This window comes from Taurulus bubalis (genome assembly GCF_910589615.1).
Source record: "Taurulus bubalis genome assembly, chromosome: 2".
Taxonomy (NCBI): domain Eukaryota; kingdom Metazoa; phylum Chordata; class Actinopteri; order Perciformes; family Cottidae; genus Taurulus; species Taurulus bubalis.
In genome coordinates, this window is record NC_136590.1 from 26,883,102 (window position 1) to 26,901,044 (window position 17,943).

Genomic DNA, 17,943 nt, shown 5'->3' on the forward strand with positions numbered 1-17,943 from the left:
TGCAGAAAGAAAACATCCAAATTGCTGTTACAGGTGGGAAAAGGTAATTTAAAAGGCAATAGGTGAGTTTATTTTAAGACAGGGCCGATGCATAATAACATAAATGAAAAGGTTGGCATTACAGTGACACCTTTGTGGAATAAATCACACGGTTGTTTATGAAATAAGAGCTTTTTGTTGACATGTATTCACACTGCATGTGAGTGAACGGAGGATGGATTAATTGATTGACCGTACATTCCTGCCGCTCTGCTCACTTTCCCCGGGAGCTTCGCTGTTTGGTCATCGTCGTCAACATCTGGCTGATGTAAGAGGTCAGGAGGTCGTCCATTTTGTAGCCCTGCGCGGTTTCAGGTTAAAGATTAGATATGCTGTGCTGAATTGTTATTGTTTTTTTTCTCGTGATGAGAAAAAAAAAAAAAAGTCAGACATTCTCTCCTGGAAGACAATCATAGTCTCTCTCTCAAACTTTTGTTTTGAAAGCTAAATACCCACAAACGTTTAATGTCAGGTTATTCTTGTCCCAGTAGTGCGCCATGTCAAAACCAGTAGCTCACCAGCGAGGTCTCACACAGCAGCTTGCTGCCTCGGACCAGGTTTCCGATGGTGATGTGGAAGTACGTGTTACCGCTGCTCCAGTTGGAGATCTTGGTGAAGGGGTGAGTGATGAGGATGTCCTGCAGGAAGTAGAACAACTGAGATTAGTACACATGTACCTGGTTTGCAGATAAAGTACTCAAACTGTGAGATAGCATGTGTACTTTTGATTTCAGGCATTCAAAAAATAGCCTACGAGACTTAGAGTCTCACGATATTTTTTGTCCCAGACTGCCGTCATGTGAGGCTGCAGATGTGACGCGGTCCGCCACAAATGTACAGTGAACGTCACTTAAGAGCAGGAGGGTCAAAATTAGCACACACGGGATTTTAGGAACCACAAGGAGAAAATAAACGTGATTCAACCTTTAAATGTACAGATAGAGTGACAGTTAACTAAATATTCAGATTCAAAGTGATGTGTAGACACGTCTCGATCTAAAAGACCCGACTTGAGTGTTTTCTTGTGTACAAGACTTCACTCCAACTGTGAACGTTTTCTATTGTAGCTTTAAACTTTTGGATTAGAGTAAACAATTATTTGAATGCTCTATATTTTGTAAACACTTCAGAGTAAATATTTCAGAAAACTACTTTGTTCCCAAACATGATAAATCTTGGAAACAAACATGAATGATGTGTGGACCCACCTTAGATTTAAGATCAATGAGACTGACTCCGTGTTTGTTGATCGCTATCAGGAGGGTTTCTGGGTAATTTGGATCAGTCGTTTGCTGCAGGGAAAAAACATTGGAATAATTAAAAACAAAATTTTACACACGCTGAAAAAATTGTGACTTTGCAAATTATAATTCTGCTATTAAATGATAATCAATGAATGGGCACATGTATGAATCCACAATTATAATCCAATAATTTAATCTATATTATTCTGAAATCGGCCATTCTGCATAACATTCACTCCTGATTCTTTCACAGAGTATCTACACCGTAGTATTGCCACTTTTATCTGAGGTAAAAGATTGGAGTGCATCTTCCACCTATGAAACAATCAAAACGACAACAACATAATGACATGAAAACATGCAGCAGCTCCTAAACATATACACGTATGTTCCTCTTTTAAAAAAAACTATTATGGACGTCTTTACCTTGACTTCAAAAAAGGCTGAACCAAACGTGGTCCACTTGTAGATAATTTTGAGGAAGGAGAGTTTGGCTTCTTCTCGGGTCTTTCCTGAGTGCTTGTTGAGCAGCGACATGATGGACTGGGAGGGAAACACACATTTATTTATATGTATACATTATGTTTACACACAGTAGCCCCCACTGGCTTACATTTAGTAAAGATATATTAAGATATCGTTTCATCTCCATTCTTTCATCAAATTAACTATTAAATCTGTACAGAAACTTGTATTCATGACCAAATACCTGCAACACCGATGACACGCCCATCAGCCTCAGCTGTACTTTGTTCAAAGTGTTTTTTTGGGTCCAAGTGACTAATGGGAACAGTTTTTTGGGGGACACTGCAGCTGCAAAAAACAGGCTGCAATGTTATCGTTTGTGGCAACTCCTCTGTTCTGTTTGTTAAATGGTTTATTTGATAAGGGGACAGTGCACATTAATAAAAACATTTCTGTAAATGCGCCAGTTAGCGACTATTTTTCATCTGTAGTCCTTAAGAGACAGATGTTAAAAAATAATAATACAAAATATTAATTAAAGCTGCTTGCAGCTGTGACTGGGCCCTCGCCGGCTCTCCCGGTCGAGAACCTCCGCCTGGCAGGCGAACGTTCTCGGCCGGACGAGCCGGCGACCCTTCGGCTTCCCCCGACGTGCTCGAGCGAGGGCCCAGTCACAGCTGCAAGCAGCTTTAATTTAGAGAGAGAGATGTATCTATCTATCTATCTATCTATCTATCTATCTATCTATCTATCTATCTCTATCTATCTCAGGGGTGTCCAAACTTTTTCCACCGAGGGCCACAAACAGAAAAATATATGAAAGTCTGGGCTACTCAGGTGAGGTATATCGCAAAATGAATCAAATGAGGTAAATTTTATATATATATATATATATATATATGTATGTATATATTAAAAAAATTACATCAAAGGAAATTTAGCCTTTTCCAAGCTCCAGTAGAAGTCTGTAGGGAGAGAAACTGAAATTCTCTGTTCTTCAGAGAATCATCACTGCATCTCCATCAGTTTTAGTTCAGACTCTCTTCACTTCTTCTGCATCATCAGGAAGGGAGTCGAGAATAGCTTGAATTCTTTCTCAATGGCAGAAAGATCTTGGAAGCGCTGACTGTCATTTGATGTGATGACAGACACATATTTCCTCTTTTTCGCAGAAAGGTTGACTTCTGGAAAAGCTGCTTTGATTTCAGCGCACCTCAGAGAGAGAGAGAGAGAGAGAGGAGGTCCTGTTCAGCTTCACTTTTAGCTAGTTCGTGCTGTGTTATGAAGTCTCGAGGTTTTTGTGTCGCGCTGTGAGCTGAGCGACCTCGTAGCTGTTATGAGGCATTTTCTCGTGTTTTGTTCGGACGGCAAAAATGTGGATATAAATATATATATATATATATATACAGATACAAATATGTATTGAAAGTGATCAAAAGGTTGAGGTTTCATGGAACGGCGTGGAAGTGGTGTGCGACTATTTCATATGGTTCTTGATCATACAGCAAGCTGTTGTAACTCAACTGTACTTTGTCAAAACTGTTCCAAAGTTAATATGCTTTATGAGTCATGGCGTGAAGAATTCTGCATGCCAATATTAACTCAGTCAGAGCGCCACCTACTGGGAAACTATGGCAATTTGAACTAGAAATAGAAAGAAACAAACGAAGAAAATGAAATTGGCCGACTTCCGGTTTGGTTTAGAGCATGGTCCCAAGAGTTATTTTGAAGTTTATATGTGGTACATACGCCTATCAAATGTTGTATATCTATGTTGAACGTACTGCAAGGGCTGCTTTGTTGAATTTAGTTGAATTTACCCCTAAGAAGTTAATGGGTCCTTTTCTTTTGAACACAATGAGATATAAACAAGCTTTTGATATATTTTCATGAAATTGAACCTTTAATGATCCACAGAAAATTTTGTACAAATCGAAGCCAGCGTTTAGGAAGATTTGAGGAAAAAATTGTTTTTCACAAAATTCAAAATGGCGGAAATTCTAAGGAGGCGGAGTTTAATGCGACAATGTACTTTTTTGTATTTCAAGTCAATTGGTGACAGGGGGCAAAAACTGTGGGCTTTCACAACTCATAGGTTGTCAAAAAAAAACATGTTTTTTAGGGGGCGCTATCTGACTTCCTGTACGGTTTAGAGCATGGTTCCAAGAGAGTTATTTTTAAGTTTACATGTGTTACATATGGCTACCAGGTTTCATACATGTTGGTCAACTGTATCGCTGGGGCTGCTTAATTGAATATTTGTAGGGGGCGCTATCGAGCCGAAGTTCCATTTTGAGTCATTCAAGTCATATCAGGTAACTACATCTTTGCCTTTAAATGTGTTTGGCAAGTTTAGTTACGTGTCGAGCATGCTTAGTCCCTCAAAAGTACTTTTGTTGATGACCGCGAAGGATGGGTCGCCACGGCAACAGCGTTTCACGAAACAAATTAGCATATGGATGTCTTCAGGGTCAAGAGGTCAGGACATATGAGAAATATGGAGCAGATTACATCATGTATGGCCGAGTTAAAGCAACTTCAATTTTCATGGAAATGGTGTCTCTTTGGCGCTGCGATCAAATAGTTCCATATTTTTTAAATCCTTTGATAACTTTTCCCTGCAAAGGTCTCAACATCATATATCCCAAATTTGAAATCAATCATGTTTAATCTCTAGAAAAAGTTCGTTAGAATACAACACCTGAAATTAAGGAAAATGCAAAAATTGAGCTGTTCACTGCAGCGCCCCCTGGTGTTTGAATATTCTTAAAAAATGTGTGTATGTTAAGGAACACAATGTTGACGTATGCTACAACTTTTGTGAAGATAGGCCAAGTAATTCTGAAGTTATGTGTATTGACATATTGAGCCACGCCCCTAAGAAGTTAATTGGTTAATAACTTCTAAACGCAATGAGATATCAACAAATTTGAAAGTATTGTTTGATCACATTGAACCAATGATGATCCACAGAAAGTTTCGTAAGAAATGGACCAAGAGTGTAGGAGGAGTTGACAAGAATGTGTGTTTTACGAAATTCAAAATGTCGGAAAATCTAAGTAGGCGGAGCTTAAGGGTTTCAATTTGTTTTTTTGTAGAGCAGTCCCATCTTAGGTCAATGGGTCTTAGGTGGCAAAAATTGATAGCTTTTACATCCAAAGGGGGCGCTATTGAGCTATTTTTTTCGACTTTTGTTCGACACCCAAATCAGATTGGCACATTTTGAAGAATGTAAGTTTAGCCCAAGCATCTCTTTTCCCTGCGCAATGACGAACAAAAAGAATAAACATTTGAATAACAATAGGGTCCTCTGCTCTGACTAAGTCAGTGCTCGGGCCCTAATAAAACATTTCTGTAAATAATACTGCATCTCACCCTCTTCCAGTCGTCGGGGGACAGAAGTCTGATCTGGTCCTGAGGGACGAGCTCCTTCAGGATCTTGGAAATATTCTGGAAGTGGGTTTTGTCGTCCTCAAACTTCACCATGTAGATCAGCGCTGCTAACTGGTGCACCTCCTCCCTCAAACACTTGTGGTAGCCTCGCAGATACTTAGGCAGCTCCTGCGGAGAGAAGGCACTTCCTCTTAAGATGCACGACTGAAGTGGGACAATTAAGCCATCTACTGGCTGTACATTTATTTACTTCAGGTTGTCCCTCAACTTTCAAGCTACATGAAAAGCAGGCAGTTAACAGTCCTCAGTGCTCAAATGAGCTACATACACTTCCTTTAAATAGTGGTGCAATATAATATAGAAACATTTACTCATGTCCAAATTCGAGGTACCTCTACTTTACTTCACCTTGTTCGTGTCCAGTAAAAACCACATATCTCCACATGTTTGATGTTGAATGTGTGTGATAAACTGAAGGATGAAATGTTTCCTTTATGTGTCAAGAAAAGTCTCCTACTTCTTAAGTAATTAAATAAATAAACTACGTAAAAGCCTCTTGGATCAGCTGGAAAATGCATCGTCACCAAGCTGAGAACAGGCCTGTTATTCTGAGCTCATGAAAAGTTGACTTTTAGAGATCTGTGGTTCTCACAGGACAGCGACGCTACAAACAAATGATATTATATTACATGATGCATTGATGTAGATTAAACTACCAAACAGTATATACAGGAGTTACAATTAGCACAACCAGCACAATGCAGCAGTAATAATTATCCAGAAACATATACAATAATAAAAGGCTGACAGGGAACATTTAGTGATGGCGAGATAAAGCTTCCTGAAGCATTGAAGCTTTCCATCCAATTGGTTCGCTCATGTGCCGAAGCTTCATGGAGCTTCATTTGCTCTACTGCGCCACCAAGTGGACACTACATGTAAAACAGGCAGAGTGATCATAACGACACCATGGCTTTGGTGTGTGACGCTTTAAATTGAATAAATTATGTTTGTGACGCCAATACATCAATTATTAACTTTATGATATAATGGCGGGGTCAAAATCAAAACTCGAAACAAATTGGGAGAGGGTTGTGATGTGATTGTGGGTCTGTGTTTAGAATATCCAACTTTCAGTCAGAGGATCGGTGTTTCGAGCCTCAGCTCCGCTAGTCCATGTTGATGTGTCCAATTTTTTAAGTAAAAATAAGAACTTCTCCACAGTGCTGGGCTTTTTGAGACTATTTCGCCTGCTTTATAAAATACCCTTTCACAGGCACACATGAAGCTGGTACAGAGAGGAAGGGGGAAATCCATTGGGTTTCGCTGCCCCTTATATTTCAATTCGCACGGCAAACCCACGAACCATTTTCTGAATCAGTCACGTGGTACGGCCGGCTCGCGAGGCTTCGAACGTCACCGCATACGTCATCGACACAAGCCTCGATACGCGCTTCACCAAAATCTACCTGATTACTCGACACGCGCATCGAAGCCTCGACACGAAAGGACACATCACTAGGAACATTTATTCTCACACAAAATTACACTTTTCATACCTTAGCAAGTACTTTTACTAAAGTAAAACTTTAAATGCAGGATTGTTACTTGTAGTAACAGGATATCAAATACTTTCACAGTGTGGTATTTGTACTTTTACTTAAGTAAAGGATTTGAATACTTCTTTCATGGCTACTCGTTAGGGCAAAACAAAACATCATTTTGATTATACTACAGATTACAGATACTCTGTGAAGCACTTCTGCAGCATAATTAGAGGCCGGTTAACCTGTAATTTAATTGCATTATTGAGTCTCAGATGTTCATATATTAATATTTCAGTGCAGTTTGACTTGGGTGTTTTTTTTTGGTCAATTTCACAAAGTAATGTCGCATAACATGAATAAATACCCCACTTTAAATAGCTTGAAACAATAATTTCACATATTTGTTCATTTCCGAGAGCTGTCACTCACTTGGTAGTAGTGGAAGATGGAGTCGGCCATCGCGTCTTTTCCTGGCACGGTATTGGTCCACAGCTTCTTCATGAAGAACACCTGATACGTCAGTGAAGGCACGACACCTGCATACACAACACACAAACACAGAGGGGATTAACCGTTACAGGAAGATAGAAGTCACTGAGAAGATGCACAACTTTTGAGTTAAAAAAATAAATATATATCTCCTTTTATTTTTCCTCTTTTTTTTTACCGTCTTTCACATGTCTGGCTTTCTTGATCCAGTCAGTCAGGTGCCTCACAAAGTCGAAGAAGAAGTCGCCGTCGGGCACACTGATGACCTGGGAACATTTAAAAGTTGTTTTAACCTCGGCACACGGTCTGGTCAGTATCTGCAGCTGTCGGTTCTTGAGAGAACTGTTGTTATTATTAGATATTTTAGATCACTGCAGATCGTCTTCACCTTGTCAGTGATCTTCACAAAAAGACTAAAGCCTTCAGAGGATTTGAGCAGAAGACGTCCAGAGATGTTGTGGCAGAAGTCTTTGGCCTTGGTGCTCGACTCCACTTCAAACACCTGCCAACACAAACAGGCAGCGTGTTTTGTTTTCTATGTTATTTTCCATTCTATCCCTGTTTTTATGCTCATTTTCTGACAATACTTCCTTATTGTAAAGCACTTTTTGCTGCATTTCTTATATGCAATTATTATCAGCATGATTGTTAATATTGATATTATGAAAGAAACATTGTTTTTTAAATGCAAATATGTTAACTCGTGATGGTGAGATGAAGCTTCCTGAAGCATTGAAGCTTTCCATCCAATTGGTTCGCTCATGTGCCGAAGCTTCATGGAGCTTCATTTGCTCTACTGCGCCACCAAGTGGACAATACATGTAAAACAAGCAGAGTGATCATAACGACACCATGGCTTTGGTGTGTGAAGCTTTAAATTGAATAAATTATGTTTATGATGCCAATACATCAATTATTAATATTGTCTATCTTTATGATATATTGGCGGGGTCAAAAACAAAACTCAGAACCAATTGGGAGAGGGTTGTGATGTGACTGTGGGTCAGTGGTTAGAATATCCGACTTTCAGTCAGAGGATCGGTGTTTCGAGCCTCGACTCCGCTAGTCCATGTTGATGTGTCCAATTTTGTTAAAGTAAGAATAAGACCTTTTCCACAGTGCTGGGCTTTTTGAGACTATTTCGCCTGCTTTATAAAATACCCTTTCACAGGCACACATGAAGCTGGGTACACAGAGGAAGGGGGGAAATCCATTGAGTTTCTCTGCCTCTTATATTTCAAATCGCACGGCAAACCCACAAACCATTTTCTGAATCAGTCGCGTGGTACGGCCGGCTCGCGAGGCTTCGAACGTCACCGCATATGTCATTGACACAAGCCTTCACCAAAATCTACCTGGATTACTCGACACGCGCATCGAAGCCTCGACACGAAAGGACACATCACTAATGTTAACAGTTGAAGGGCCATGTAGAGTATATGTTATTAAAAACAACGAATTAGGATTGTGTTCATAACTTCCAGGAAGTTGAAAGATTATGTTTGGACCTTATCGGCTCATAAATATCATTGAAAACCTTTTGGATAGCGTTTTCTTTTTAAAAACATAACAGTAACAATAACAATATTATCCACCATGAGCTGACGGTTGTAGCAAAACAAGTACGTCTGTCACTGCTAAACACATCAATCTATTTAATTAAGCAAAGAGTGCATTTTGTTTCTAGTAAATTCTACTTTTCAATCAATAAAAGAGGAACATAATGTATTTTTTCTTTTAAAAGTGCCAAAGCAATGAGGGCCAATCCGAGCCCCATATCTGGTATCAGTCTATATAAATTGCAGTTATGATATATTATGTAATAATCGTCACTGACCTCGTTTGAGTCATCAGGGAAGTAAACTTTGTGGAAGATCTGAGTGGTCTTGTGCTGGATGGCCTCCACCTCCACTAGGTGAGGAGGGTACTTTCTTGATCCATTTCTACAACAAATAATAACTGTGAGAAATGAAATGGAAGAAGTCAAACACAATGAAAGAGTTTTGAAGAAGAAAGTGTGTTTGTGTGCGTTACCGTAAGGCTTTCTGTAGCCGCTGCATGCAGTCTGGTGCCAGCTGGTGGTGTTTCTTGGCCTGGAGGAACTTCTGGACGTGAGGCAGCAGAGTGTTACTGGGAGGAAACAAACCAGTGCAGAGCCACAGCAGCTCCCAGCCCTTCTCTTCACTGTACCTACACACACACACACACACACACACACACACACACACACACACACACACACACACACACACACACACACACACACACACACACACACACACAGCAAGTTAAGCTATGATTTTTAAAAGTTATTTTGGCATACAAATGTAAATAAATAAAAATATAGTGCTAAGAGTTTGTGTTTGATAAATAGACAATCTAGTCCTTTAGTGAGGTAAATATGACAAAGAGTAAGTAAATGATGTGATTCTACGACATGCATTTGTGGGATGTTTTTCTCATTTAAATAAATGTAAGTGAAACACAAGTTTGACCACCATATTGCTGAATACTTTCCATCGTGTGTGTGTGTGTGTGTGTGTGGGTGTTTTCCAGACTTACTTGATGTGATTATCAGTCAGCTGTTTGAGAATCTGACAGAAGATTTCGTCTTTGAGCGGCTCGGCCTTCAGAGCTCCTTCAAAGATCTGGTCGGTGAGCTCGTTGACGGAACGCACGCGTTTGGACGGGTAGTCGCCCGTATACTTCATCACAGGTAGAGCCGCGTCAAGGACAGCAACCATCAACACAACAACAGGCAGGTGTCTTGGATTTTGGAGCAGGAAATATTGTTGTCTGACAATAATTTACTGGCATTTGTTAGATGTGTGTATATTAATGATATCGCCCTCCATGCTTACTTGGATGGTTGGAAGAGTAATTTAATTTGTTGACCTTTCTTTATGATTTTCAAAGCAGTAGTTTTGTCTTCATGATATGTGGAGAGCTGAAATGCAATAAGCAGCTACTTTGATAATTAACTAATCGTTCCAGTCATTTTTTTTAAACCCAAAGTGGCTAAAATTTGTACAGTTTGGGCTTTTTATATTTTCAGAAGAATAGAATAATAAATTCTGGTGATCACATTTCTATTTGGGATGTAAATGCTATTATTCTCCTGTGTTTATGACTTAATAACAGATGACAACAAACATATACATTTGTTTTGTTTCGTGTAGTTGTCAAACTGATTTCGACCACAAGAGGCTGAAGCGCAGCACTACCCCATGTTCTAAATAGGACTAAAACATTAATGTTTTCTTCCAGGTTATGTAACTTGCTCACAGACAATATATGTAGGATATCTGTGAAGGCCAGTAAGGCCTCCTGGGAGAGCTCCTCGTGAGCCAGGACTTTCTTCAGCAGAGGCTGTTTGAGAGGCTCCCTGGTACAGCTCCACAGACGGTCCTTTCCTCGGCTCTTAGAGATCATCACCCTGCTCAGAGTGCTCTTAGGAGGAGGTCTGACAACACAAATGGAAGGGTTAGAAATGATGAAACTACACAATTTATATCTATATATATAAAGGATGAGGAGGCACACCTGAAGTAGTCGTAGGAGAACTCCTCCAGTGTGTAGGCTTTAGTTTTGTCCTCAATGACAGAGACGCTCATATGGGACAAACCGATGGATTCTCGCCTCTGATCAGGAGTCATAGTCACAAGAGCCTGAGATGGAGAAGGAGTGAAAAAGGATGACAAAAAACATCCTTCTGAAATATCTTCGCATAGATTTTTATGAATGTATCGAGGAATGCAAGTTAACGACTGTAATGGATTAAGTGTTTACAACGCTACTACCGATAAATCGCAAATAGCAGATGTTAATTCATCTTTGTTGTGGCCCACTCACCACGATGTCATACTGCGGTCTGGTGATGGTGGGCAGCACATAGACGCAGTCAGCAGGGAAGTCCCCTCTCTGTTTGGTCCTGTCGTTGATGCCGTGAGCCCAGCCGGAGTTCATCACATGCTCTCCGTCGTGTTCATCCAGGATGATCAGATCCCCTTTGGAGAAACTTAGGAATGTGGAGTCTACCCCCGCTGTAAAGTTAACAAATTGTATTTGAAGACAATTTAAAAAACATAATTTGTATTTATTTTTCTTACCATCTGTGAATCTTACCAGGGTTGGGACAGTCCAACAGTCCCACCACATACTTGGACCGCTTCCTCAGACCCTCGAGGAAGGTGACCACCAGATCCCGGATGTCCTCTGCGTTGTTGGAGGTGAATGTGTACTCGTCTCCTTTGATGGTGGCCAACGTGAAACTCTGACCCTGGAGTTTACCCCCTCTGGAAGACGAAAGTTTACATAAATGCTTTCCGTTAATTAAGGAGAACAAATAATAATACCGGAGTGTCCTCGTAAGAGGTGGACTTCATAAAAGTATTTTTTGTTGTTGTGAGGATTGAGGAACACACCAACTTGTTACCATTGTTTCAACTCTGTTGAAGAGAATCATTAGTTCAAATGCTCCATGCTACACTGTAGTATCTTTTGCACTTCACTGTCAGTAAAACATGCTTACATACTGATGTTTTGACCAGATGATGATAAACTAGATTAAAAGTTCAGGGATCACAGATGTATCATTTTTTATGAGTGACATGAATATTTCTACCAAATTGAATGGCAATACATACTCCTAGTTGTTGATGCATAAATATATCAACACCTATATATCAAATATATATATATATCAACACCTATATATCAAATATATATATATATATATATCAAATATATATATATATATATATATATATATATATTATCGATATCTAATAAAAGATACATTAATGAACATCAAACAATAGATAAGGGAGTTTTATTCTCAAACGTGCATATTTAGTGTCTTAATTTGACTGTATATCTTGCACCTCATTTGCAACAATGTGTCACATTTTTTAATACACTTGGGTACAGTCACTGGTAAAACTACAGTAAGTAACATCTTGTTGGGGGGACATCACTTCAGGGTAATACCATGTACCACATGTGCCCTTATATTTGTAAGGAATGGTTGACACGTCTAATGTTTTGGCTGCTATAAATCCACAGCTACAATATTATACATCTATATATTATACATATAAATATCTTGCAGGTCTTTGGGATTTAAAATCCTCAACCTCAAGAATTTAGATTTGTGCATTTTCTTCCAATACCGTAGGTAGAATTGCAGAATTTAGCTTGAAATTAGACTATTCTTCCCATTCAGTGTTGCTTAGACTTGGCGTCATCATACCTGCTACTGGACACAGCGGTGATCTCTGGGAACGAGAGCTCTAGAAGGACCTGCTCCTGTTCATCCACAAAGTAAACCCCCGTCCAGTTCACTGCCACGATCACGTCATTCTTGGGCAGACTGGGTCCTGCAAAGACAAACGGTGTCATATCCATGGGAAAACAAATTATATACACAGATACCACCTAGTAAGAAATATTAATGATAATAGCCACCAACCTGAAAATTTGAAGGCCTCGTAGAAGCGCGAGAAGAGTAAAGGCCACTTTAAACGAGCAAAATCCACCACGTCCTCCTTCACCTTCTGTGAGGTCAGCCTCCGTTTAGTGTGTATTCCCTGCGCAGACAGTTGCAGTTAGTGACTGAGGCTTAAGTTCAAAAAGGCCCCCAAGAGGTCAGTGTCGGTGTAGATACCTTTTTATGGGCGTTGATGATGAGCTGAGCCCACTTCTCCGCAGTCTTAGTGGAGGAGATCTCTCTGTCGGGGATGTAGGAGGTGATGAGGGTGAGCAGGCGATCTTGGAGGATCTCAGAGCCGTAGTCCACGTAGTACTGCTGAGAGGCCAGCTCCGCCAGGTCCTCCTCCTTTAGGACAGACACAGGGCGATCATGAGAAAACAAAATAAAATAAGTTTAATTTGTTCCAGCACCTCCTAATTATTATTACACAGTTACAGTTTTGTCATACATGCCTTGGCAATACCAATAATCTCATTAATTGATCATAAAAAACAAATGAAGCTACAAGTTAGGGTTGCTATATTGTCAATATTTTTACAGATTCATCAAGCAGATTGGACATTTTGATTTATTTAGAATGGTTAATTTTACTGAAAAATATCAGATTATGTGCGATGACTAAACTACAAATAAGGAACCACCTCAACAAGCCCATCTAATGTATGCCGGTGGTCTTGTAGCTCATACGAGCTTGAAAGAACACAGATTTGCTCTTTTCAGAGGCCAAACAGGAACAAAGGCATGAAAACAACTTTATTTACATCCTCAAACATCAAAGAAGGAATCTTATAGGATATTTGCATCATTCACTAATCAGGCCATCATCTGTGTCACCTGTGCCGTTACTTACACATCACAGGAATTGGTCTTGGATTGCAACTCATGATTGTTATCATTATGTATCAATCTGCCGATTATGTTCTCCATTAATCGATTAATTATTTGGATTGTGAAAAAAAATCTGAAAATAGTGAGAAATTGTCCAAACTATTTAAAAAAAATTATTCAAATTACCTAAAAAGAAAATCAGCAAATCTTCACATTTGTGAAGCTGGAATCATGAAATCAAAACAAAAAAAATGACTAATTGATAACTCAAGTAATCATTTCAGCTGTACTTATCTCCAAAGTGGTAAGCAACTTACTGTACTTTAGTATAGTACCTGATTAATGTAACTTAGTGACTGCTGTACAAGCACATGGTCTCCTTTCAAAAATAAATCAGTAAGCTACCTTTCAAGTACATTAACTGTATGTTAAACAGAAAAAGCTGCTCACCCTCTCACAGCGGTACTCTCCGAATTTCACCCCTCGGACGATCTGCTGGTAAACAAGGTTTGTGGCGACGTAGTCCTCAGCGGGGTTATGCCAGGGGTTGAAGATCTCCTTCCTGAAGAACAGCCTCCAGGGGGCATTCCTCTCCTGGGCGCCCTGCTCCTTGGCATACTGCTCACACTGGGAGACGGCGTCCATGACGTGGTCGCTGCCGCTGCCCAGAGACGACACCTGAACCAAAGCAGAGTCTCCATTCAGTCATCTATCAGGTTTGAATATATAACCTCCATCGTATCAGACAACATTTGCTGCCGTCATATTACTATATAAATATAAATATGTATATGTGTGGTGGAAAAGTATTCCGTTCTAAATTTTTTCAACAGCCGAGAAAAACAGCCCCGTCTTGTTTTCAGCTTTGTGACGATGCATTTTCCAGCTGGGCCAAGAGGCTTTTTAAATAGTGTATTTGGCTTTAAAACTATGAGACTTTAACACATAAAGGAACACTTCATCACTCAGTTTGATCACAAAGATTCAACATCAACACGCCTGGAGTGGAGTACAAGTTGAAAGTAGCATTATATGGAAATACTCAAGTTAAGTACAAGTAGTAAAGTACAAGTACCTTGAATTTGCGTTTAAGAACCGCTCCTGCTGTGCAAACCAAATGATGTGCTGGTCTAATGTCCCGGTCTCACCTTGTCAAACAGGGCGATGTACAGCGAGAAGCCGAAGCGATCTCTCAGGCTGATCTTGTCGGCCAGAGCGTTGCAGAGCTCACTGGCGGTGGTGGCGGAGTCCGCCAGGAGAGTCTTGGTGGTGCCGTCCATAAACGTTACTGGTAGCATGATGGGTTTCTTAGATTTGGTGGCCTGAAGGGCGAAAAAAGATTGGATTCAAGTTATCACTATGTTATCATTATGTTATTGATAACAAAAAGGCTCATTATTATGCCCTTCAAAAGTCACTTTTCTTTTTCAAGTTTAGCAACCTTTTCCAGATTTTTCATAGAGATGTACAGAAAGAACTATTTACAGATATCTGTACTATGTGTGTTAACTTTCTCACATATGCCTATTCTACACATTAAAGCATACCTACATACATGAAAACCAAGGGAGCTTGTGTTTCTACTACTCCCATCAAGAAGAGGAAAGGAGCATGAAATCTTAGTGGAATCATACAAAGCCTGCTTTCTTTGGGGTTTACAATTACATCTATTAATTCCAAATTTTAAAGAATATGTCTTTTTGAATTCTCAAAGAATGAATCAAATTTTGAAGATGAAAGATGGAAAACCAGTAGGGACGATTTGGTCTTGAATTGTTTATTGTTAGTCCCAGCAGTATATACAACAATATTTGACTGAAACTGATATTAAAACTAATGTGACATGGACAAACAGCAAGAGATGGAAAACAAATTAGAGATTAAAAGTTTTTTGCAAAAAAAACATTTTTGAGGAAATTCAATGCTTTCTAAGGACTTTTTCGGAGCATCCCGGCGTGAGCAGCCAACCTAAACACGGAGCAGCGAGCATGTTCAGTACCTGTAACTCCAACCAAGATGGCGGCTGGGTCCTTGTACGGTTGACAAACGTCCTCCTCAACCTCTCCTCACAATACGGAGCGTAACCAGGGGGACCATTGATTAAAAATGTCCGTAAATACTGACAACGGGGGAAAGAAAAGAAGACAGAAAGAAAGTCAGAAAAATGAGGGAATAAAAGCAATCATAAAATGTAAATTGCAAAATGTGAAGAAAATTATTTGGATTTGGGCTATTTTTTTTACATATTTCTGGCCTCTTCAAGTGTTGTGTTGTCTTAATTTCCTGAATGTTTTAATCAATAATTACAAACAGGAACAGTAAATCCCACATGTTACGCCCCCCTCTTCAAGAAATACTTTGTGTTCTAGCTAGTCTGGAGGTTTTTGTTTGTTGTTTTGGTCTTTGAGATCCTGAGGCCTTTTGCATTTTAGTTGATTTACCTTTTTCTTACCTGATAAAGCTGTCAATAAATTATATTTATTGCCACCTACAAATCTCACCCGCCTTGTTGTTTCCCTTCCTTGTTCCACCTTTGTCAACGCTAATTTCCCTTTACATGTGTGTTAGGCCTGTGTACCCCTAGGCAGGCCGTAACCTCACAATAGACAATGCTGGGTCAAAACTGAAAATTCAGGAGTTCATGGTTGGACTGCAGTATTTGAGAGCTGCAGTATCACCATGAATCGGGTGGTATTTCTACTCTGTGAAGTGAGTTAGAGGTTTCTTACTTTGACAAACTTCTCGGAGGGTGCAAAGCAGCCCACGCAGAGAGACAGCAGGATCCAGCCGCGGGCGTGGCTGCTCTTGGACGGATTCTGAGTGAGCTGTTTGCAGATCTGACAGTAGATCTCGTCCCTGAGTCGGAGAAACAACAGCTGAACTAAACCAGCTCCAAGGCACTGTAATGTAGTACATTGGTTGATTCAGAGCTCAATTTACTATATTTTGCTGGTAAAATTACTCTGAAAATCTGTACAAACATTGACAAAATTATATTTCCAAAATGATGATTCTACATTATTATGGTGCCTCAATGTCTAACACCACCATCAGGACAAGATCGGCCTTAAAGGAGTAATCCAATTTAATATTGGACTTCTGTAACACTGGTGGACTCGGGGAGGGGGGGCACCGATGTCGTCTTTTTCTCATTCCCCACATCAGTTTTCCTTGTCGAACCCTGTTGCTTGTAGGTCACCTGAGGGCGGGCCGCAATATGCCGTTGCCGATGATAAAATGAAGTTTCTCCAGGTTCGAGGTGGGTCGGTCCTCCAGCATGCTGTTCCCCTGGAGCCCGTAGTCTCCCTCCGTCAACCGCCTGGTGACCTGCCGCCGACATTGGAGAAAAAAAAATTCAATAATTGAAACAGTTGAAATGAAGAAACGGGGCAGTTTGATGAACTACTTTTTAAAGGCATCATCAACTCTATAAACTTGTTGTCTATTGTCTCTACTGGAAGAAACTTTTGAGTAACTCAGGAATTTTACCTGTTGTGGGGGTAATAACACAGACTCCGTAGCTGCTTTAACTTGTGCACATGATGATGGAAGTACTGACTCTGTATCTGTCGTATTAATATTAGGACGTGAGGTCCTGATATTGACACGAGAGGTTGAGAGCTAGACATTTCTTGAACTGCTAATTAGCTTTAATGTGAAAGTTATGTTGATAGCTTCTCAAATTCAAGTTTAAAGAAGAGCGACATAAAGATAGTTATCCTACAGCTCTGATTCTTCTATCGTAACTGTATCTGAGGTTCATGGGTATTGTAGTATTAAGAGCCAACCGCCATATAACTGATGGACAAAGTTAAATATTGGTTACACTTTCTGACGGCCTTGTCTATAATGCATTATCAACACACTTGAGAATATCCTATTTTAAATGTTAATACAGAATGGGACATATACATAACGCGCAACTCTTTTTCACCCAAATAAAAATCGATCTCATGAGAACAGGCAAGCAACGTTAAATCAAAATATTTATTCTCAAAGTAGTGCCCACTGAATGCTAAACATGTCAAATATAACCAATTTATGTTGCTAGTTTGAATCTCACCTCCTCAGTGATCTTGGATTTCCTCTTCAGGGTGAGCGACACGAGTTTATGCCTCACACTGTTCCTCTTCTGGCTTTCTATAGAGCTGTTCTGTAGACACAAACACGATGACTGATGAGGACATTTTGTATGTTGACCACCTGAACTGTCAGTATGGCAGTCTAAAAATAAAGATTTGAAGCAAACCCTTCCTCATCTCACCTCTCCCTCCACCTGAAGCTCCTGCAGCTCCCTCTTGTACGTCCTCTTGCCGAGCGTTTCGTAGATCTTCGTCATGACGGGAATCTTTTCGCTGCCGTCGTTAATGACCATCTGGCACTTGGGCTCCGGTAAGTCCCCGTTGAACCTCAACACGGTGATCCACACCGCTAATGCAGCCTGGAG

General features: G+C 40.0%; 1 protein-coding gene across 1 annotated transcript in view; it reads right to left on the minus strand.

The window, feature by feature from the left end:
• Nucleotides 1-253: 253 nt before the first annotated feature.
• myo7ab (myosin VIIAb) overlaps nt 254-17,943 on the minus strand; it is a gene marked incomplete at its 3' end in the record, with an annotated part of 32,561 nt that continues 14,871 nt past the window's right edge. The window contains exons 22-46 of the mRNA XM_079233086.1: nt 17,761-17,937; nt 17,560-17,649; nt 16,696-16,823; nt 16,226-16,352; nt 15,496-15,615; nt 14,645-14,818; nt 13,947-14,174; nt 12,843-13,013; nt 12,648-12,765; nt 12,429-12,555; nt 11,303-11,472; nt 11,030-11,220; nt 10,721-10,845; nt 10,463-10,640; nt 9,740-9,882; nt 9,212-9,367; nt 9,015-9,120; nt 7,566-7,679; nt 7,356-7,443; nt 7,118-7,224; nt 5,124-5,309; nt 1,710-1,826; nt 1,248-1,331; nt 558-677; nt 254-340 (exon numbers count right to left, since the gene is read on the minus strand). Of these exons, the coding sequence (XP_079089212.1) occupies nt 254-340; nt 558-677; nt 1,248-1,331; nt 1,710-1,826; nt 5,124-5,309; nt 7,118-7,224; nt 7,356-7,443; nt 7,566-7,679; nt 9,015-9,120; nt 9,212-9,367; nt 9,740-9,882; nt 10,463-10,640; nt 10,721-10,845; nt 11,030-11,220; nt 11,303-11,472; nt 12,429-12,555; nt 12,648-12,765; nt 12,843-13,013; nt 13,947-14,174; nt 14,645-14,818; nt 15,496-15,615; nt 16,226-16,352; nt 16,696-16,823; nt 17,560-17,649; nt 17,761-17,937 (3,432 nt within the window). The remainder of the gene's footprint in view (nt 341-557; nt 678-1,247; nt 1,332-1,709; nt 1,827-5,123; nt 5,310-7,117; nt 7,225-7,355; nt 7,444-7,565; nt 7,680-9,014; nt 9,121-9,211; nt 9,368-9,739; nt 9,883-10,462; nt 10,641-10,720; nt 10,846-11,029; nt 11,221-11,302; nt 11,473-12,428; nt 12,556-12,647; nt 12,766-12,842; nt 13,014-13,946; nt 14,175-14,644; nt 14,819-15,495; nt 15,616-16,225; nt 16,353-16,695; nt 16,824-17,559; nt 17,650-17,760; nt 17,938-17,943) is intronic.